Source organism: Schistosoma haematobium, chromosome ZW, assembly GCF_000699445.3.
Source record: "Schistosoma haematobium chromosome ZW, whole genome shotgun sequence".
NCBI classification, from domain to species: domain Eukaryota; kingdom Metazoa; phylum Platyhelminthes; class Trematoda; order Strigeidida; family Schistosomatidae; genus Schistosoma; species Schistosoma haematobium.
In genome coordinates, this window is record NC_067195.1 from 34626196 (window position 1) to 34650868 (window position 24673).

General features: G+C 33.6%; 1 protein-coding gene across 3 annotated transcripts; it reads left to right on the top strand.

Annotated features, from left to right (window-relative positions):
- Window positions 1-1288: 1288 nt before the first annotated feature.
- On the top strand, window positions 1289-23389 carry MS3_00003382 (uncharacterized protein; the record flags this gene model as incomplete). Of its 3 annotated transcripts, XM_012938039.3 has the most annotated exons (9): window positions 3300-3304; window positions 3531-3573; window positions 3612-3632; window positions 3685-3707; window positions 3746-3788; window positions 3876-4148; window positions 8758-9061; window positions 18368-18433; window positions 19489-23389. In XM_012938039.3, 9 exons carry the CDS (start codon window positions 3300-3302, stop codon window positions 20139-20141), a joined length of 1431 nt encoding a protein of 476 aa, XP_012793493.2. In that variant the 3' UTR covers window positions 20142-23389. The 3 variants fall into 3 exon arrangements, with proteins under 3 accessions (XP_051071192.1, XP_051071191.1, XP_012793493.2); XM_051211154.1 differs by having other exon boundaries at window positions 1289-3489; window positions 3876-9061; XM_051211155.1 differs by lacking the exons at window positions 18368-18433; window positions 19489-23389 and having other exon boundaries at window positions 1289-3493; window positions 3612-3707; window positions 8758-11976.
- Window positions 23390-24673: the final 1284 nt, after the last annotated feature.

The window sequence follows — 24673 nt, forward strand, 5'->3', positions numbered from 1 at the left end:
TGAAGGATCTTAAGCGAAAGATTTTTACTTTCTGTTCAGAACCACTTGAACCATTCGGATTGGCAATTGGAGCAATGTTTAAATGTTCCGGAAAATGGAAAGTCAGTGGATGTTGTCTTCATCGACTTAAACAAAGCATTTGACAAGGTGCCAACAAATAGACTGCTATTGAGGCGGGAAAATCTTGGGATTGCCAGGCCGCTCCTAAAATGTCCTAAGGATTTCTCAGTATGTCGTAGACAGAACGTAAGAGTGAATTCCGAGTGCTCCACCTGGAGAACAGTACTTAGTGGAGTTCCGAAAGATTCTGTCCTAGGTCCTTTACTTTTTATGCTGTAAGTAAATGATTTCTCAAGTATACTTGTGTCCCGAATGTTACTATACGCCGATGATGTAAAAACCTGGCGAGAAATCATAGGATACGCAGATGCATTCACACTTCAGGCAGACTTAAATATTGTGATTGGCTGGTCTAAAGAGTGGCTGATACCCATCAACGCAACAACCTACCTTGGGGATATAAAGGCAAGTAGGTACAACATAAGGGAATCGCCTGTACCCATTGTCCGTTTCCCAAGGATCTTGATATGACAGTGAGTCATGATCTTAAGACCCAGGTCCGCTGACGGGAGGTTTCAGCTAAGGGGTTTAGGACCCTATAGGCTTTAATATGGACGTTCACCAAGTTAGATACTACCATGTCCACTACGGTATACACAACCTCAGTGAGAACTAGGCTTGGAATTTGCGTTAAGGTTGCAAGCCCCTGTTTCAAAGGCGACTTGGATATGCTGGAAAAAATACAGGGGGCAACTACCCGTGCAATTCCAGAACTTCCGGGCTTACCATACAAAGAGCAGCTTATAAATCTAGATCTCCTTACTTTGTCACATCTCAGATCAAGATGTTATCTGATTTTGATGCATAGGATACTGAGAAATGATTTTGAACCTAATATACCCCTATTTTTCTTCTCACTAGATCGAGACATCTCAGAGGACATAACAGGCGAGTAGAAAATCTAAGATTCGCGTGGCATACAGTTTTTCATCCCGAGTCATCAATTCTTGGAATCTGTTACCCGAGGCACGTTCAATCAACTCGTTCAAGAGAAGACTAGACTTTCACAAAAGCATACTAGAAAAGGAATAACATAGGCCGTAGGTCTTCTGTCCTTACTACACAAATGTGAGTATGAATAGTAGTAGTCAATACTATGTTCCTTTTGAGTGATTGAGTCTTTGGAGTATAAAATAAACTGTTTAATCCAAGTTTTAGTACTATAGAGGGAAGTTTGTACTCTCAAGGATGTTTGTTTTTTAGCGGTTATAAATTTTCGTTCTGGTTGTTGCTGAGATTAGTCACGTTTCTTATATTTATGAGGTCAGATTCATAATATTACAAAATGGCACTTTGAATTTTAGCAGTAATTGATAAGTGGCAGTCGTGGTTGTGTGATTAGTACTTTTTTCTTTTTATCTTCCACAGGGCCCGTTTTAAATGTCATTTAACCCATGACTATGAAAAACGCAAAAAATATCTCTGAGCTTTAACTGTTGAAATCTATCTAGAAAGTAATCTATCCATCGAACATGGGTTTAGTTATACTTTGCTTCTGTTGTCTACACAATGCGGTTGAAGTCATGTTAAAATTTCTGGAGAGCAAATTAATGTTTACCGGTCATCTTCATACGGCTCATCGTTAATCTGTAACCAGTTTTGATGTGATTTAATGGGTGTTTTCCACTTTGGATGGTCTTGGCTGTCATAGCAATCCTTCTACTGGTTTACTCAAGTTACGTATAGAAAGTTGAGATACATTTCAGACTGAATTGTTTTTGGATCAAGAGCTTGACACAGTAGACCATATGCCTTTGTGGGATCATTCTGATTGTTCACTTTGTGTGAATAGCCCATTAATAGCATTTTACTCCACTTTGCTGCTAGATAATCATATAATATGAATCATATGGAGGTCAAAATACTAGACTGCAAACTAAAGTGTCAGTGGGTAGAACGAGGTTTTTTTAGTCAGGAATGGTGTTTGTTGACCTTTAAGTCACAAGTTTCATAGCAAGAAAGTCAGCAGTATATCTTCAGTGTCCATGGCACTTACAATTATGTGCGTGTCTACGCCGCTTGAGTATCATTGTCTTCTCAGATTTAAGACAGTATCAGATGCTTGGTTTTACCATGGGTCTCAAAACTCGTAAACTTACTAGACATGTTCTATAAGTTATAAGCAACCACGTGTCGGTGCTATAATCGTCGCCCGAATGTTGGAGTTCTAACATGCCTGTCTCTAAAAGCTTTCATAGTTAAATTTTTTAGGAAAGTTCGGACGTATCCTTTACTAATTTAGTATACCTCGAAATCTTGTCTAGCAGTTGGGTTCAAATTTAGGAACATCAGTGGATTGTCGTTGATTCCTCTGTGGAGCTTCAATTAAAAATATCCTTCCGATAGTTCTATAACTTTTGACTCAAGCGACTTGGTGGTCCATAAGATTAGGGTACTACCGTTTGATACTTGGAATAAACACTAAGCATTGAATGTATTGTGTTGGGCTATGTGGTACATTGACTACTTGTCAAATGCGAAAACATTTCGACTCTTGTTCCCAATGAGGTGACTACTCTCTTTAAACAACGGGATTCTCGTGACTTTAAAGTGACCTTAAATTCATCGATAATTCAAGTAGTGAGTATGATCTAAATGGTGTATGCGGTCTTCATTAACAACTGACCATAAAAAATCAGTCCACAGTAGCAGCATTAGTGTTAATAGAAAAGACTACGCATGCAAGATACCATCCGACAAAATATAATTTAGTGAAATAATAGGAAAAATTTATGAGGAATCTAGAACTTTAGCATCTAAGGAGAGACAGAGTAAATGTACCTGCGCCATCTCTAACAATCGGTTATCATAATCACGTGGACCCCAACCAAATAATCTACACGCACCTACACGACTCAGTTCAACAGTCAGTGTCTTTATGTGTTAATACCATGTCTTGGTTTGGCCGTCCCTACATTTCTCCTAACCTGCTCCTGCACCAGCCATTATCGCACGTCGAGGTGGTTGGTGGATGGGTTTGCGTAGTACATATCCTAACCATCTCAGTCTACAGAGATTCATAACCTCATCAAATGATTCGCTATCCTTACTTAGTAACCTATTCTTTAATAAAAGTAGTTGAAATGCGGTTTGTACCTACTACCTAGTGTTGGTAAGTTGATCGCTCTAGTCATAAGGTTACCTCTCCACAGATCCAAGAAATGTGCTAAGGTTTCTCAATGGCGTTAGTTGCTCAACAACAGACAGATTTTAGTTGAATTTGTTTTCGCAAATTTTATTTTAGAATACTTCCAACTACTGTTCATTAGAATTCAGTACAGGCTAGTCATTTACCTATTACTATACCAGTAACCTACTATAAAACACAATGGGAAATTGTATTTTTGCTGGAAAGAAGTTGTTTAGTCAGTAGGTTGTATATTTGGTTTTCGAAATATTGTCACTTACAGATGCTACAATCATCTCGGACAAAGTAGAAAGTCCTCTGCCGAGGTACTCATTCCTCATTATTTTCATAGTTTCCTCTCTAGTTTGATTGCTTAATTGGAAAGGTGAGTAATGTCTATCGCCCATAATTCAACCAACTCATTTCTTATTTCTAAGGAGAAGTACAGGGGTGTAAAACCGTAAGTTAAGAGTCTTTAAATTGGTTTTATTGTTTTAGATTCAAAGAACCACGAAATATGATCAATGAGTACATGTCATGGGTATGTTCTTGGTTTACATTCACCATAAACGTATTTTTTTAAACCGAATTATCGTCATCTGACGTCGTTTTACTATTTCGGCTCTAGGCCTTGAGTCACAGTCATTCACCACTTGTCTTCGACGATGCTATGTCCCGCTCGTCACTTTCTTCACATTTTGATGAGTCAAATATACCAATCTCTTCTAGTTGGGTTAGTGATGGAGCGCGCAGTGATGCTTCTCATGTATTGTATAAAGAATTAGATCCGTTAAATAAAGCAACATCTATGGAACTTGATAAGGAAAACAATACAGTTTTCTATAAAGAGGGGGGTTGGATTACTGTTGCAGAGCCTTCTAACGGGAAATATGCTACATCGGTAAGTAATTATCACTTCAGTAAACTGCTTTTGATAGGACTTAGGAGCGTTTGTTTTGTTTTTTGTCATGTGAATGTTTATATTTATTTAAATTGCTTCAGAACACCACAACATTTAAAGAAAACACCCAGATAAACGTATGTGATGATTGAATAAAAGTTGTTCAAATCACCACACTGTCCTTATCTTAACTAAATAAATACATTTATCTGAAGGAATGCTTCCTAAGTGAATGGTTATGAACTTTGTCAAGCTCACCAATCAGTAAACCTGTAATAACCAGAGGGCTAAACACCTTAGGTTTCAATGAAGTGATTATTGGTAGATAAGGCAAAATGGCAGCCAATCATGGATCTTTGGAGATACAGCCCTACAATAATAGCGCTTGGGTAATCATCACAATCAAAGTTTATTATCATAAGTGATATATTAACCAAACTCATCACAAAAGACACAAACAAATAAAAGGTAGATATTTTCTAATATTACTTAATATATGAAAGATTACTTGCAAATAGGAAATCGAAAAAGCTCATGGATTGGCACTATAGTTTTACTTTACTGCTATGGTGCAGCATAACTGAGATGGATTTAATTCTGTATAGGCCTCGTGAAATCCTGACTTTTGCTAAAAACGTTTAGTCTGTACAAAAGACTTAAATATCATATCTGCAACAACTCTGCGATCTATGTTTAGGATTGCATCGCTAAATATCATTACCAAGGTTTGACTTGATAACTTCAAGTAAATTGAGCACTAGGTGGATTGTTTGTGATAACAAGATAATATATTTGCAATATTCTAGTGGGTAGAAGATTCAGTTTTTGTAGTTTGCATTAAATATTATACTTTGGTACTCTTTACTATTTAAACTTATATTAATTTAATTTAGGTATTTATTTGTTCTCGGATGAAGCGAATTACACTAAACTTTGGAAAGTCAGAAACTCAACTCTCCACTGATTGGGATATTTCAGATATATTATTTTATTTTCATACCTTATCGATTTTAAGAGTATTGACGTACTTCAGTTTCTCCGTGGTATCGTGCCCATAGGGCCTAAAAGCACCAATTTCGACCTAATGCCATAGTTAGAGTGTACTTTTAACTAGCCCCAGGTTAGAATAAACATTTGTACGTTGTTCTCTGGTTTGCAATGGTTCCCTAGCTGGCGTCATTTGATGATGAAAACTCCGAAAAGATATTTATGACTATTAGGAAAAGCAGCCAGTCGAATCATTCTAAGTAACATTGGAGACCATTGAAAGAACAACACTTGATAAACAACAAATGGATAGTTTATTTACATTTAGTTACAGAATGTCAGACATAGTGAAGTACAGTACAGTAGTCAGTAAATGAATGAACAAAACACATTTACAAATCACATTGAATGTACAATCGTGTAAGGATGTAAGATGAAGACAAAGATTGTGAAAAGTAAAATTGTTTGAAAGAGTTACCGATGTACTTATATGATATACTTACATTAGTGCAAACTGCTGCTACAGTGTAAACTTGTCCATTTCCTTAACATGAAGATTCTTATTTAATTATGCTTAATAGTCTACGGATCAGTGATTCTAGGAACATCAGATATATCAAGCAGTTTTCGAAACATATTAGTGAAGAAAAATGCTTCGAAGATAGAAGTTTATACATTCTGGTTGGTGATGTTATGAGTAATTTTGTTAGTAAAGGCATTCTAAAATTTCTGAAGTTCTGAGAATGCTGACTGGGACTTCAAGTACACACACTTACACAAAACTTATTTCACTTCTAAACCCCACTTAACACTTTTCCGTAGTTTCATTTTGTATTCCCCATCATTTACAGAATTACTTTTAATAGTAGGTCAATTCTTCCGATCACTTGGACCTGATTAGAGAATTCGTTTGTTAATTTCCTTTACAGGCGTCCATACTTGATATTAGTTGTTACTTTGAAAGCATATTTCGTCCGTCTAAGGTTTACGAAATCGAAAGTCATATTTGGAAGTCCTTATACCCCATCACTATCTCAATATCACGTATTAATGCCAAACCCTTAACTACATTCTATAGCTCGTATTAGCTCAGAAGACATTAATTCTGTATTCTAGAATTGGATCACTGTATTATTTTTGTTTCCTATCGGTTATTTTTGAGAGATAAAACTTGCTTGTTAGTGTTATAGGGGATAGTGGTAACAATAGAAGTTGCAGAATTAGTGTTGTTGACAATAGTTAATTTTGGTAAGTGAACCTTGTTTCCAATATGTAGTTTTATTGATAAACTTTGTCTACTCTATTAAGGGGAACCCACAACAAAATATTTTCAGTGACGAGATAAAGGTAAGAATTTCCCTGTCATAATAGCTGTTATAGAAAAATATCAAGATGCATGGAAGTCAGTTGGTTAGGATATATTTTGTTCACTTTTGTTGTTTAGTGTATCAATTTTGTGTTAGTATACCCTAATACTGATGAAATTTTTATGGGATATTTTGTTAGCGTTTTTGTTATCAAGTTCATTAAAATTCAGTCCAACCCAATAATCAAATATGTGTTCTTGTGGTCAACTTTGAACCAGACTTTGGATTCGGACGTCTTATATGTTACCGAATCAGTGAAATAAAACTAGGATTGCTTTAACTTAGGATCCAAACTCTCCCATCTCTATAGAGCTAAATAAATTAAGAATTTGTGGTTTATCCCAACAGCCACATTTTATGTGAAGGTGGGTGCTACTTCCTAAATAGAGCTGGAGCTTTCAATGTAACGGTTGAGTTAAATGACTTAATGATTAGTCCACTGTGTCCTGACTATAAGTATGACAGATTCATCATATTTGATGTTCACAAGTTTCTGTTGATTAATGATTGACTTTAGTTGCGAACCGAAAGGTCAACTGTGATAATTTTTTCAGAGGAACAATTAGTGAGTTATCTGCTACTTTCCAACTTATTGGTATTTGTGGATTTACTAGTTTGGAGATAGCTTCCATGATACCACCGTCTGTTGGTAAGCTAGCGAAAAACAAAGTAGCAACAGTGTTTTAATATCCTGTTTATGAAGTATTCAGAGGTTCAGATATTGAATCACGCACTAACAGGAGCTTATGGGATTTACAAATTGTATTGTGCTTCGTGTTGCCGATGCCTTGAGTCAAAACTTAATGGCTGATCTTTTTCATAACGCGGTCAATTTTAGATATCTAATAAACAAAATCAAATATCGTCTATAAGCATTTATCCTCATTCTGGTCTGATTTACCGACGATTGATATTTTTGACTTGAATCTCGGAAACTTCGTGTTGAAACAAGTTACAAATAAATTCTAGGTATTTATTCAAGTGTAGAATGTGAAAGAACAAATGTAAACATAGTTTTCGCAATAAAATGTTTATTTAAAATTAACGGCTTTTTTAATCTTGTTCTCAGGCTCTTTAACTCCACAGACATAATAAAGCAAATTAGCCTTTGAGTTCGTCTTGTATTCGATATTGGTTTGTGTTGAAATCAATCATTCTTTGTGGGATTTATTACATTTTTAGTAGACTTTATTTGATTCGTAATCTTTGTCAAGTAAGGTGTGAATTTTATTCAAGTAAACATATACTTTTTATTTAAACTTTGTCTTAATTGCCATCAAATAACGTAATAACAAGGTGGGATCAGAAGCAAACGCACTCATAGATAATAATTCCTCAGAAAAAAGTAGTAGAGGGAATTTCGACTAGATATATTAAGTAAAAAAGTACTTGTCTAGCCTCTTAGTAAAATTATAACGAGTATCTTTAATCTATCTCAGGGAATTTTCAATTCGATTCATATGTGTTATTGTGTACTTTGCAAACCCAGAAAATGGTGAAAAAGTAAGCCCATCCAAGTGGTGTGATTTGTTCGCTCAATAAAGGTGTACATTCATATGCACCACAACGTTTTAAATTTTTTTCTGTTCTCGTAATAAGATTTAAATCGAAGTAATGATTGTATAACCTGCATACCGAGGACAGGTTTATGTACTGTGCCTTAAGCCACGTTTTTTGTGTGAGGACTAGTGATACTATCCGATTAACCAAACCGAAGTAGGTTCAGTGGAGTTCGAACTTGAAACCTGGATTTAAGCTATATGATCTAACCATGAAGTCATTGCTTCACATCTAATCTACGAAGAAAAGTAGATATTAGGAATGTTTGTATCTGACTGTAGTTGTGTATTTTTCGAGTTATTAGCCATTATATAAATGGACGTGTAAACTTACTATAGTGTTCTATCTTTTTCAATCGCTTAACCAACTGCGTGTTATTATCAGTCTTGTTTTCCAGATTTCATGGTTATTATTAATTAACTAATTATTATTAGTGGTTACACTCACTACTAATGGTAATAACTAGAAGCACGCTTTTGTCTTAGTTTTATGAAAACTAACTACATGTTTGGATTTTTGTTATGTACTATTTTTCGGTGTTTTTTTGTGTGTATGTGGTTATCACCAGATGCACACTATCATCGTGTTAATTTCCACTTGTTCACTTATTTGTGTCATTATAGGTGTTGGTTTTTTATACTATCCAGTTACTTAATCTAATTAAAATACCGTTATCGTTATATTTTCACTTTTAGTCTTCTATTAGCCATTATATCATGCCTCCGAATACTGAACAAACACCAGGAAATATACATCGAGATGATAAGCGTAACATGGTACATCCGCTTGTAGAAGAAGTTGATGGATTAGAACTCGCTCGTTTGGCTAGACGATTATGGGACCATAATAAAACCAAATATGGTAAATCTGTTGGTTCTATTGAAAAGGCTGGAAACAAGTCCTATTCAAAGTTGACACCTCTCGGACGTCCCACTGTTTTAAGTCTGCGTTCTACTCCACAGACTGCTTTACCAGACATGGATAAGTCTTCAGTGTCAAGTCAGTTGTATTTACATCATTCATATTACTTTCGGTACTAATCTTAAACACTCTTTATTATTGTTCGTCAATGTGTTTTTTACCTTCAACTATGTGGTTAAGAGTTAGGGTTAACTTTTCCAATGATAACATCCGAAATGATAATTAAATTTCGTTTCATGTATATTTAGTGTTGATTAGCTCTCAACATGTCATATGACAGGGGGAGACAAATATAGCAACGTAGAACTCTGCATAAAAGTGTATCTTTACCATTTGTTGTAATTCATAGCATCATGGAAGGACAAGACAGAAAGGTATACGTGAATGAGTTTGAGCTATTGCGATCTACTTGAAATCACGTCACAATCAGTTTATTCATAAGTCGGTATTTCTTTCTAATCTTACTACCCTTAACTTAAATTATGGCTAAAACCATTATTATGAAACCACTGAAAAATATGTGCGTATTCTTTCTACTTTTAATGAAACATTTAGTGAACATTTTAGTGCAACCTGTATTCATAATAATAATAATAATAATAATAATAATAATAATAATAATAATAATAATAATAATAATAATAATAATAATAATCTTTTCTACTCTAACAAAATTATGGAAGCAAATCATTGCTCGGTAAATAAGGTGGGAAGTCCTAGGACTTCAGTATCAAGATTTGTACATTTTTTTATTTGAAACTACAAACGAGAAGATATAACGAGGATTTACCATTATTTGCTTTTGGTGTAGGTATATACTACTCACTGTCACAAAATGAAAGTTTAATTAAACATATTTTAATAATTAGAGTAAATCTATCAACCGAGTTCTACCAAAATAAAATAAAATACCTAGCTCAAGTGGTAATTCAGTTATCGTATTATTAGGAAATGAGGTTGGGTAAAAAATGGATAACTCCCTGAAATGGCACTATCGTTTAAACTACTTCCAGATGGAAGCTCTGAGTTCTGTTGTTTAATAGACAAAGCTTCCTCCGTAATTCTTATTTTTATGTAGTTTTATTTGGTCAGTCATTGATTCATTGTATTCGTTGCATGCTGAATTAGAGCATACTTACTTGCACCTGTTACCCCTCATAGAGGAGCATAGGCCGCTTACCAGCATTCTCCATCCAACTCTGTCCTGGGCAATCTTTTCCAATTGCTATTCATGTCTACTTCCGATTCTCGGCACAGTGTGCTCTTTAACCTTCCTCTTTTCCGTTTCCCCTTCAGAATTCCAAGTTAGTGCTTGCTTCGTGATGCAGTTCGATGATTTCCTCAATGTGTTTCCTATCCACTTCCATCGTCTTTTCCTAATATCCTCTTCAATTGAAAGCTGTTTTGTTGCCTCCTTAAGTAGGTTGTTGCTGATGGTATTCGGCCAACGGACATTGAGTATCTTACGTAGACAATTGTTTATAAATACTTGTACATTTTCGATTGTGGTTCTTGTAGTTCTCCACGTTTCATCTCCGTACTGTGGGACTGTTTTGAAGATTCTGACTTTGATATTGGTCGACAGTTGTTTTGTGTTCCATATTTTCCTTAGTTGTAGGAATGCTCCCCTTGCTTTGCTAATCCTCGCCTTTATGTCTGCATCAGATCCTCCTTGTTAATCGATTATGCTGATCAGATATGTGAGTTTCCACCTCTTCCCGAGTTTCTCCATCAAGTGTGATTGGGTTGGTGTTTTCCGTGTTGTATTACGGGGTTTTGCTTTTCCCTTGTGTATGTTGAGGCCTGCTGATGCAGACGCTGCTGATACACCGTTTGTCTTGACCTGTAGTTGTTCGTGTGTGTAGGATAGAAGAGATAGGTCGTCTGCAAAGTCCAAATCGACCGGTCGCATCCGAGCTGTCCATTTTATTTCGTGTTTCCCCTCAGATGTGGATGTCTTTATAATTTAGTCAACCACGAGAAGAAAGAGAATGGCGGAGTAAGCAGTATTGTTTGACACTGTTCCTCACTTAGAGTACATCTGTGAGCCGTCCTCCATGCACCTTTTCGCAGTATAGTCTGTCGTATGAATTCCGGATGATGTTGACGATATTCTCAGGTAAACCATAGTGTAGAAGTTTCCATGATGTTCTAATCGCACTGTCGAATGCTTTCTCATATGGATTCGAGTATAAATAATTCTAAATAACTTTTAAGTTTCAATACAACGAATACTTCATTTATATATGACATAGTGTTTTGTATTTAGTTGTACCGTAGTAATCTAAATACATAAAGGACTCAAGAAGTTCTTATGGACATCTTTGATGAATTTTAATACTTATATAACAGTGGTACATTCGTGACCAAAGAACAAGATATATATCACTATCCTAGATGTCCATCAGGATTAAGTAGTTTTTCTGAATAAGGAAGTATGACATTTTGTTAACTATTCATATTTAGGCTTCAAAACGGTTTTGTAGCATTCAGAAAACAAAACCACTTTCGTACCAAGTAGCTTTTTGTGGTCACATACTTGTGGAACTGTGGTTCGTCATGCCATAACATTTGACAATTTGAATCTAAGATTAAACTTGTAGTTTTTTTATCAAATGTCATAGTAACATTGGTTCTACGTCGAATTTCATCACCGTCTTAATCGTTATTGTCGCATTGTACAGTTTTATTGAGATCAATGATAAACTAATTAAAATAATTCTTGATGGACCATTTATAATTAAAGCTGTCCATTATCTCTATTAAAAAATACTCAACATAAGAATAACATGTCTATTCTAATACTCATTAGGAATAAACGGTCACTTTATTTTAAAGCTTCACGAAAAATGTTGTCTAAGCTGATATTGAAATCTTGCTAAAAATACTGTCCAAGGCACTTAATATCAAGGCATCTACATTTATTAATTTTCCATTACATGTTTACCATCCTGAGAGTGGTAGATAAAGCAATGGTTACTAACTCAAAGACGTAAAATGTGTATAAAACATAAAATACTTAATTATCAACTTTTAAAAGTGAAGGTAAATGCATAGAATTCACTATTATATATATATATATATATATATATATATATATATATATATATATATATATATATATATATATATATATATATATATATATATACTTTACTCTCACTGTATATGTCTTATCTTGTTCGTTCAGTTTCTTTTCATGCTAGAACCTAAAAAGGGCAACATCCATCTTAGTTCTTGCACATGTAAAGATGGATTATCAGCGATTAAGTCGTTTGGTTTTCTACAAGTTAAATTTGCTTGTAAAGTACATTTACATTTAAAAATGTGAGGGACAGTATCGACAGTATATACCAATAGCCAGTGTATATAGATCGGTTTTGATATGCATCTGTTGCACAAAGCTTTAGTGGATGCCGTAAGACTAACCATTTTCAAATCCCCGTCCCTGAAAATGATTGTCACTCAAAAAAAAGTGTTTTACTAACGTTGTTTTCTGGCACAGTTAGCATTGTAAATTTATTTTTAAACTTTTCACTGTTCAGCTATGTATGCAACGATATTACTTGATTATTAATTCTTTTACTCCTGGCGAACTTTCACATTTAATAGGACTTGGGAAATTAAACCACATAGGTAGTTTAGCTCGACTACGTTCACACGATAGGTAAGCAAAATCAGTGTCAAGTTAAAGGATTTTCAAAGAAAGATATTATACTACGGAAAATTATCTCACAATTAGAAACTCTTAATGTTACTCCATACAACTTTTTGTCTATTTGATTCTAACTCTTTTACCTTGTTTTATCCTGCTATTGCCATGAAGCGTATTTGCTAGGTTCACAGTGCATAAAAATAGCGGCGTATATATATATATGGTGCCCTTAGGAGGCCAGTAAAATCTGTGCTGGATATAGTTCCAAATAAGATTATTTATATATGTGTTTGTCATGTGAAATTGTATCTGACGGGTGTTTTTGACTATTGATGACCTTCAGAAAATGCTTTAGTTTTACATCTTATAGGAAAATATTTATTTTATCGATTAATAATGAGATGCTTAATGTTAATCAGGTTTAGTGTGTGGACTAAAAAACACTAGCACAGTTTTCTTTTGGCTTCGTAAAAATATGGTTTATTGTAAATGATAGAACAACCCAAAATGTCCTGGTGATTTAATGCACAATGAAGGTTTAAATCAATTCTCAACGGTCATTAAACAAAGATTGTGTAAAGTGGTGGCTTTTTCTGAATTTGTTCTTATGTTTGTTAATTGTAGCAATAAAAATTTCCGCAATTTCGTTGTACTCAGTCGTTTTACAGCTATGAATTTGCGATTTTTAAAAAAATAATTGTTTCACTTAAATGTTATAAGATTAAGCTTGTGTATCTGAATTACTCAAGTTTCCTGGCTTTCGAACACATCGTAAATGTTCGTATTTATAGGATACAAACAAATGAATCATCTACGTCTATTTTAACTAGTAAGGATTTACATATTTTAACTTGTGAAACATAACAGTGTTATAATATCAAAATACGCTCTATTCATGTCAACAGAGTTATTTATTGAACTAATAACGCAATAGATTCACCTTTTATTCAAAAGGTTATAATCATTGTGTGGTGTTGAATTTGATTTTTTCTATCGTCAATAATTAATGCAGAGGTTCTTTCAAGAAACCAGTTGAATGAGCATTATCTCTTTCACAAAAGTTATGGACCAAAGAGTGTTTTAGGTGAACTGTTATTGAAGACGAAAACCCATTATTGTACATTTCAGGACAAAACTAACAAGAAATTTACTAAAACCTATTGATTTTGGTTTTACTAGATGGTTTCCCATGTGACCCACTAAAGGTGTGCAGTTCGTAAAAGCATAACCTTTAATTCATTCTGAATTTCCTTCATCTAATTACATTGTTTCCCTAAAATTGTAATTTCAAAAGTACTGATACTCATCTGAAGAATAACTGAGGCTTACTGTATATGTTTGTTCAAGTTACAGAAATATTTTCGATAGCGGCACCTATGTTGTCTCATTTCTGCTCTACCATCACTTTTTCTTTAATAATTTTAATGTCTTTGTCAGTTTAATACGGATTTTATTTTTCCAGAATCGTGTCGATTTATAATTCTTGTTTACAGATCTAATTTCCACAATTCGCTCTACTAAAAGAATAATAAAAATGTCATGCTATTTCTACACTTTTGTTTCCCTGTAGAATATTATGCAGTGTTTCTAGTCATAGAAACTATCTGCTCTCTGTCTCGCAATCTTTTTGCAATGATTTGACACTTGTGTATTATTAATAATAGACTTTTAAATCTGTTGTGACTAAAACGATGATTGCTTAATTTTGGTAAGTAGTATTGCCGAAAAATATTCGCTTACCTTAATATGAAGTAGCTTGTTGGGTTGTAAAAGTTCGAAGGTAACATATTACCTAACATCTCACTCCAGTACGTAGTATACCCAGGTAGCATAGGTTAGTCCATATAGTACATGGATTTTCATGTGTTGTATGTTGAGATATAAAATATTCCTGTTTCGAGCACAATGTAACCTGTTCAATCTCAGCCTTAAAAGGTGTGTATTCCCAAAAGCCTACAAGTTTATTAAACATAACCGAATAGACAAACTTGAAGTATGAAAACTCGTAACAGGATATATGCATGTGTTCCGATTCTTTTAGAAAGACAACATAGTCGTGAGTCAGTTACATTAAATCAAAGCATATAATGATGCTATACGAATTTATATAATATTCATGTATTAGACCACCGTTTTGCAACTGTGATACCATTTATTATACGGCCATCAGTTTTCATTACTTCCTACGAATGGGTTTCGATTTTTTCCGTGAAACTTATTTTGCCATACAATTTTTATTGGATTCTCAGTAACTCTCTGTAAAGTAAAACATTTGTTACCCATTGCATGTTTCACGTTTCTTAGTTTCACATTGCTAGATATTACAAGGCATCATTTTTTGCCTACTATTTAAATGTTATGAAACGGTGACTATGTTGGTTTTTATTGATGAAATTTCAAAATAACACAATGCTGGAATGAATTATATATTTATTCATTCGATTTAAACAACTAGTAACAATCAATCATACTATGTATACAGTTGTTGCTAATGCTGTTTTATTACGTATCAGCATTTCAGTTATGGATGACGTTCTAATGAAATGTAAGAGAAGTTTTCTACTTAAACTGATATGAGTAGGTAAAGGCAAAAAAAGGAATTTTTAAAATAAATCATTCTTCGTGTCTCAATTAATACATGAATTGTTAATAATGAATTTAAAGCATCACAGGGTCATTAAAATGTTGTAAAATTTCAATTTTGTATGTTAATATTTGTATAGCATCAAGATATAGCTATCAGCACAAGATATCCTAGTTGTAAATATCGCATTAGCCCACCTCCTTATTGGAGCAGTAGCATTTTTCTGTAAGTTGGAACTACAGATACCAAGATAATTATGAATCTGAATATGTTCAACCTCTTTAACGTTCAATAATGGATTTCAAGAACATTCATCCCTAAGGTAGATCAACATTTAACCAGATTTATTATCCTGTTGGACTCAATAAATCTTACCTATCAGTTTTCTTATTTTCTTCGATGTATACAAAAAAAAAATCAGTTTTGAAGTGAATAACCATAACTAGTGCAAGGTAAGAGTGCTCGAAATCGTCTAGTCTCTTCACCAAACCGAAAATCACCATTTTTGGGAAATCTGATGAAGGGAGTCTACCGAACAGTACAAAGTAACTTTGTTATCAGATCAAACCAGTGAATATGTATTTAGTTGAGTAACAGTTAATTCTTCGACAAAAAATCATTTCATAAATAAAAAATGTTTTCTGTTTTATCTACATTGATGTTAAAAGATAAAGGACCTCGTTAAAATTGGTTATTGGTGTGATTCGGCAAGTGGCGAACATACTTTCGCTTTTGCATCAAGATTTCATCAAGGACCAGTCTATCACAGTTAATATAACATCCAAAGCTCAACTATTTAACTTCATACTCTTAAATTCGGCGCCAGTGTAGTACTATCGTAGATCATAGAGACATAAATTGCATGCTAATGTCATTTTCTGGTATTCAGGATTTATTTCTGGGTTATTTTATCTTGTATAGGTTGCGCAGTTGTATGTAATGTTTGAATATATAACATTCATTAGTCAATATCTACAATTTTTCCCGCTTCGCTGCAAGAATATTCCAGAATATTGATGCTTTCTAAAAATTAAGGGTACTTTCGTTATTCATCGTATTAGGAACAGTTAAGGTGAGACTATAATTTATGGACAACCTTTGAGCGACGTCAAAGTGACCTCGAGAGAGTGCCCACTTAATAACTAGGACCAAATTAGCGTTATAAGTCAGTGTGACGAATGAGAATTAGGATTTACTGTTGATGGTTAGGGTTAGGGATTAGATTTAGGGTTTTCATCACGAACTGACATAAGCTATAATGCCAAAACTCTATTTAGCCAAATGGGTGGGTGAATTTCTCGCCAAAATCCGAAACCTGTTATCTTATACCTGATTGGTTCGTCCATAAATTATAGTCTCGACACAATTAATTTTAACCTTGTTCAACAGTTATGATTTTTTGTAATCGAAATTTTATAGTCGAGATCTTTTATTATTATCATTCACGCTGATACCACTTGGTTTTATCATCATGTTAAAGGTGGTAACATCCTCAAAATCTACAATAGATAATTGTAATTAGTATAATTCATAAATGTTTAATTATCAATTTCCATGGTTTATAGTCAAAACCCACTTCTCTTATTAAGTCAATAAACTTCTATGAAAATTAGTTATTTATAAATATTCTAATCGTCGCTGCATATTTGCTCAAAGTACAAAAGTCTTATTAATATTCGGTTTAATAAGTGATACTTGTATGGATTAGTCAATAGTTCAAATTTCATGAACGGAAAATTTCGGCATTGATGCAAATGCTATTTATTAGCTATGCTTAGTTTGCGTTGACTGATGTAATGTGTGGATAAGATATGTTTTATCATCCATTGGCGATGAGCCCAAGAAGAAATATTTCCGAAATGATATTATAGTTTCTTTTAAACTAATTTATAACTCATGAATAAGGGATGGTGTTGATTATGCACTATACTTTAACATTGGAAGTGAATGTTCGGTAACATGGCTATTTATTTTTAGTTGAACTACTGAATATATCCGTTGAAAATGCTAAACTTGATGTTTTTATTTATTCTACAAACATTTCATTTGAATTCTTTAAAAAATTTGGTTTCGAAAAAAATAAATAACGTCAAAAGTTTTTTGTTGTTTTACCGTCGCCAAAATGTCGTACTTTCAGCTTTGTGCCATTCCTATTTGTCCATTATTCAGGCTAAGTGAAAATTGTACCCGTTTTGGTTAAGACATGTAAAATTATATTATAACGAATGTTACAGATCTAATCACTAAGGTTATCGATGGGAGCTGAGTCAGTCAGGGGCGGGGGAGATGGGCAGTGTGATGATTGGATAATGAATCATATTTTGTCAACCTGGATTTGATTTTCAGTAAGCTTCTTAGTTGTGTTTTTTTTGGGTGGTATTCATGACATCTAGACAAAACAACGTTGCTTTGTCTAGTATTTGAATCGGTTTTATGATGCTATCATTATCAATTACTAGAACAAAACCACTAATTACGACTTATTAGTAAAGCGATATGAACTATCAAATGGATTGTCCCTTTTGCAAACAAAAGCTTTCAGCAGGCAATAAATTCTCCCAAACATTTCCTTCTTACTTCGAAATATAGCTCTGATTTTGTGTTATGAACACTGGGCAGCTCGACTACTGATTTGCATGCTGACTCAATCCATCTCACTTTTTTCATTAGAAACAAGATTGTATAGTTTGATGTACCTAGATAATTGTGAGTTGGGTTTTCTTATTATTAACTATATGTGTCCGTCGTATTGAAACTTTATCTGAGTAGAAAAATTGATTTGACAGTTCAGGAAACTGATAACCTTTTCATTCTAAAAGTATTATAATGTAACCATTGATGCGTAAAATCGTAATTTACCGCTAAGTTTTTGTAGTTTATGGTAACTCATTTAATTGGAACCATTAGTAGAGAATTTTATATTCGCATGATTGCCTTTTTTTAAAAAGAAGAATTGCGTTATACTCAATAAACTACCTCTATATACACAATTTTTATTTACTTACCACATAAATAGTTTCTGTTTTGTAATTAATTTTCAGTTGCTTGATACTAATAATAAACCCATATTTTTTGTTTATTATGTATTATATCCTAATCATTCCTATTTGCTTTTAAAAATAACAATGCTTTGGAAAAACGTTAGAAGATATCCACTTTGAGTCACCCGATATGGATTCAGCCTTTGATTTAGCATGGGACCATGAAGTGGGTAAGTTGTATATATATATATGTATATATCCGTTCACACTATTAGGATTTTTCAGGCAGTAAGACTAGGGTCACTGGTTTTCCAGAGGTTTGCGAGCGTCATGAGTCAGTTAATAAATAAAATCGAGCTTTTACTATTGATGACTATAAATACAATTTATTGACTAATGAATTGGATCTGTCTGTATTAGCTGCGTTTGTCTCAAGATGTCAATAAAAAAATATCCAAGTGTATAATTTTCATGACTGCCTTATTATTCTCATTTTATTATTCGATTATTATCCTTAGGAATATGCATCAATTCTTCTTTTATCACTAGATTTGTTGAAACAGTATGTAGTAACAATCGATTGATCCACCATTGTTTTTTCAGTTTTAATTAATAAAACTGTTTTACGATTGAAGTATTCCAGGTATCTATAATCGATAGGACGTATATGATGTTATATATGCTAACAGAGAAACAGCAGCCAAAAAACGAGTTTTTGTTAGAATCCTCATTTTGCATAGGACCACCGAAGTATCGCAACTAGTTAGATTGTAAGTGGACTCATTAGTTTGAGCGTTCCATTTTCCATTCAAATATTATTGCTAAGTGGGGATTGGGTATCATTTTATATTGTTGCACTAACAACATTATTTATGTTTGAACAGACTTACTAACATTAATAATTTTCAGTTAGTGTTAATAAGTTTTTATCTCTAAATTATGAAATAATTTACATCTATCTTTAGGAAGTTTATAATTTTTTCTAATAATTTTGTAGGCTGGAATTAATTCTATGTCGTTTGAACGCGTCTTATATGAACTCAAAAAGTTAAAGTTATTTAGATTTAAGCCTTCTTTTTAAACAACCGATTTTTACTAATTCAATTTAGGTTAGTTGATACCATAAATATGCTAAACTTTACGTTCACTTATGATTTAGTCGACTGTTTTAGCCGTGTTCACCATTTGGAAACAGTCTAACTTGGCGCACTAATGGTAATTTTTATATTATGTTATATGTATGTGTATCGTACCCCATCTACACATTTTGCTTTGAAAATTTCAGACTTAAATATTTCCAATTGCGAAGTGAGAAGACCATACAGTAAACATGTTCTACAATCTATTATTTCACATGAGTTCGATGGCGAAGGACACTGTAATCAATCTATGGCTCGCAATCGGTTTTTCGACTCAAAACAAAAATCACCAACAACACCAAACGTATATGATCCCCGTCCTAATCAAACTTCATCAGTTGCCATTCTCCCGGTACGAAATGACAATTTTCATCCCATTACAGACAACCGATGGGTGTCAAGTGATAGATTGCCTGGGAATGCACGCAGTGGTGTAAAAAAACCTGTACCATCGCAAACTACTATACCATGCTCCAACTTAGTCTTATCACCTACATCTAATTGTAGTAATGTTGACATAGAATACAATACTGGTAAAGTCACTCCTAGACTTGCATTTCCAGATAATCTATTTGATTCTGGGTTTGTTGGTGGCGGTGGCAGTAACATGATTAGCAGTTTTTCAGATTTCGATGATGTTGATGAAAATGTTATTGGTATGGATGAAGGGAAACCAGTAGACAATTTGATCACCGACCTATCTATTGATCATTCAAGTGATTTTCTCTGGGAACATGAGTTATTCATTCCACAAAAATGTTATAAAGCAAAAGGTGTTCATTGTCCAACAACTGTATAATACTATTACTACTACTACTACTACTACTACCAACTTTACTTGTAACAACAATAATAATTGCAATTATAATGTTTATTTTTAAAATAAAATTGAAACAAAACAACGAAACTTCACATGAATAAAGTAGAAGAGGATTTCTTAAACTAAATTGATTATTTATCATAACTTTAACGTTCATTCAGAATATTTATTCTTCTTTTCGCTTTGTTTTGATATCAATTTATTGTTGTTTCTGTCATTATATCGAATAATGAAGGTGTGAAAAATTAATTCTTACTCTGTATTGATTGATAAATTTCTCGCTTTTTAATTTCTTTCTTTGTTTTTCAAACAAAAAATGTTTCATCAAACCGGTTATTTTGTTTTCTTTTGATTTGCCACCCTAGCCAACAAATATAATCAGTTGTTCTATCGCTTCTCTCTTTTTCCATTTCATTTTGTTATTGTCGCATCTTTTTTTCTCATCTACATAAATCCTATTTACTTACCCTAGTCAAAACTATTTGCATTTGATTGACTTACTTGTGTTTTTGTTTACTTGAATGCCTTTTCTCGTGTCCACTGATTGATCTTAAAATGAACTTTTATCATAAATTTAAAAATTACTTTGCTGATCTGTTTATGCTGTTCATTGATCCTTCACTTTCGTGGTTGAAGGATTTTGAATCTGTTCCCCCGCTGTTGATCTTCATGATTCTACAGCGAGCGTTGTGCATTTCTCCTTTAGCATTAAATTCAATGAAATTAGGGTAATTAATGACCTCTATATTTTGGTTTATTCCTTCTATTTTGTTGCTTTTTAATTTAGTCAATTGATATGAACAGATATAAATCACATATTTAATTATATTTGTCCTTGCCTCTATTCATAAATATATTTCTTATAAAGCATTTTCAACGTATAATTCCTTCAGTAGGCGATAAACAATCGTCGAGCTCAGTCTAACTTAGCTTGTCCGATTACTTCGACGCAGTTCTGATGACAATTATTTTTAACTTTAATAGTTTTAGTTATAATTATCATTGCAACGTTGTATAAATACGTTTGTAATATTGTAAAATATGACATAGCTACAAACTTCTTAGAAATGATATCTCCATATAAATTTTCTTTCATGTTTGTTTATTGTAGTTTCTAATCTCTGGAAAATTCCCATCATATTAAAACACAATTATATGAACGAAGAATATTCTTTTCAATATTTTCTTATCAAGTTCTATAATTATATACCCGTTTCGTCCTAGTATGGGACTCCTCGCGAGAGGCGTACACAGGACCAATCAGTCTCGCACGCGGGTGCTTAACGTCTAGACCACTTAGTCGGCATCCGACTGTGTTAATGTCTAACTTATTTATTTTGGATGCGAAGCTCTACCTTTTTTGATCCGAATAGCAATTTCTTCAGCCATTTACAGGATACTCAGTCTGACGGGATTAGATAGACTGCTGTTAGCACGATATATTATTGTGAAAGTGCTCCATGTTGGTTGTATGTCCCGTTTGAATTAAAGCTAAAATGGGGCTGTTAACAGTTTTAACTACACCTTCGCTTTACCACACTGGGAGGTGCTCACAAGCCCCAATACACTAATTTCTAGAACATCTGCCAATATAACTTGCTCCACAGGAACAGTTGAATTAATAGATACAGAAAAAAGTGGCCAGTCTAGGCAATTTATTTTCAACCTCGAAGTGATCATTGGATGTGCGGAAAGCATTAATTGTTGTTCACATGCATTAAAAGTTCTTTGGATTGATTTGCATAACTTTAGTCACAGTATTTCACTACGTGCATCGCCTCTGAATTGCGAGTCTATAAACAAAGGCATTCATTATGCTCTCTTTTTTTAGCTATATGCTTATCTACAAATTTCTCCAGATGTCCATTTTCTTTCAAGATCATGTACAATCACTTTTGTTTCGTCTTCAGCAGCATCTAGAGAGCATATGGTCTTGATTCTATAGTGAAGTGTCTCAATCAGGTATAATAGCTAGTCCAAGTAGTTTTCTTGTTTATATTTCATCTTAGTGACCCATCGCTTCTCCTTGTAAGTAGAACATCTAGAAAGGTTGTTCTACTTCAATTTTCTTCCTCACATGTGAAATATGTCCAGCCGCTGCTTTTACCGTGGCCAACTTCAGGCCCATCTAGTTAATTTTATGATCTGGTGACGTAATTAGATTAATGCTCATTTTTACATCCTAAACTTATTTTATCCACACATCATTATTATTACACTTGCTAAACTTCTTGAGAAATTTATTCAGCATCCAGCCCTATTTACTGATTCCTAACCAATTCGTATTATTCAACATATTATGTAATTCCCGATTTGTAATTACATTAAAAGACTAATGTTCGATGGCTGGCGACTGTTCTAATCGAAGATGAAACCAAGTTATTAGATCGAATACATGAAGATACATTCTTATTCAAGTAGTTGAAAACTATACTTCATCACTCGGTTAGGAAATTGATGTAGTCGATCAGAAAGTTCATATGATAACAAGAAGTATTCGAATTAATATACTAACTAGGAGTTCCCGAAATAGTGCAATTTAAGGCAGGTAGAATTGGATGAATATAAATGAACGTATTCATAATCAGAGGGCAATCAAGTACCAAGGAATCATTAGTTCATACAAATACCACAGTTAACCCTCAGTTCAGTTGAAAGCATAACTGTGATATCTATATAAGCTGCTGTTTCAGGTATACATGTTAACATGCATCGATTATTTGCTAAAAGATAGCAGGTGCGATCTTGATGTCAAACGGTAGGCGGGTATATTGAAATAACCCTCGATGAGTGTTGATAGTCAGAAGCTCTCTACAATCGTCATCTACTTACACTTGCAGTTAGGAAAAGTTCATTTTAACGAAACGTGTTTTACCATTAAGCTTAGCAAATAGGTCTTCAGGAACTGGTAACGGATACTGACCGACTAGTTGAAGAGCAGCATATGGTACAGGACGTCTCGGACGAAAAAGGGTTTCTCTTCTGGTTTCACTGGTAAATGAGTTTTCATCTTGGCGCAGTGATCAAGGCTATTCTGAAAAACAGAAGCAAATTTTCTCATCTTTCTTAGCAGCCTTTCACCTGTCTTTTTCGCAAGTACTGGGGTGTGCAATGATGAACACGACACGTTGCAGACACTGTTAATGGGTATATCTATTATTCCGAGTATTTCTAGCATATCTAGACCAAGAAAATCAACGTCTAGTCGTTCTGTTAGATAGCATATTCCTTTACAGTTAGTTTCATTGAAGGAAGATTCAGACAGTAATTCGTCAACCAGTTTTAGCATTTCTCCTGATAAGTTTTTAGCAGTATTCCTACATAAATTTGCAGATCTCTCACCATTTTCGTTCCTTTATCCCAGTCCGGGCTATCTTTATGCCCGGCGTTTGGATCTCCCATCAGGATTGGATATATATATATATATACATATATATATATTTTAATCAGGCTAATCATGTGTACTTGATCTATGTTGAAGCCCTGTAGAATAGACACTGGGAGGGAATCTAGTGTAGATATTCGTCTAAGGTAAGTTAACTCCCCATTCGTGTAGACAAGGAAAACCGGTCGTTATAACAATAGAGTAAATTTTTATGGATTCATATTACCTTCCACTTGAGTTTGTAACACAAATACAAAGAGAAATACACTATCTCCCATTATTTAGTGAGCAATTATTCAGATGTTTTCCAGTATAAGGTTTTGGAAACCTTACTTTGTGTCTATGCTTGCGCGAATCATAACATTTTATCTCATCTTGATGTGAATGTTCATAGAGCCTTGTGATAATTATTTTGGATTGGTAACTATACTACTATGAAGAAATGATGTTACCATCACATTTACTCGTAGCTATCGTTCAAGACCAAAAATACCTATGAATAATATGCATTCATTTACATTGATTTAATAAGGTAAACATTGTCAAAAATCAATCCCCGGTAACCGTTTGTTTCCTAAGGTGAATTACACGTAGAATTGTTTTTTTAAAATTAGTGTCATGTTGTAATGTTTCATTTTCGTGAATGATAGAGAATTCGGGTAAGCACGATGTATAAATGATAAAACGTGTTTATTCATAAAATACTCTGATTGTCGATGATATATGTAAGATACTAATTTCTCACATAGTGAACCAACAAGAAACATCTTGTATTAATTTAGTAATTAAATTAATAATGAAACTCATTTGACAAGCACGTAAAAGTATGTATGTTGCTCAAACTGAAATAATCACTAGTAAACAGATCGGGAGACTAGAGTCCATAATAATACGTAAATGTTAAACTCTAAAATCTGAAATATTTTGTCATGGTAAAAAGAACGAATGGTATGATCTAATTTTACTGTCACTGTATTTTATCGGGAACTCCCATTTAGTGCTTCTGATGGTCGGTCTTTATTGTGAACCTGATATATAAAAATTCCTTGAAATAAATCACTTTCTTGTTCTGAAAAGCTTCACAAATATATAGTGCATATACAGCTACCAATATAGTACAATTGTT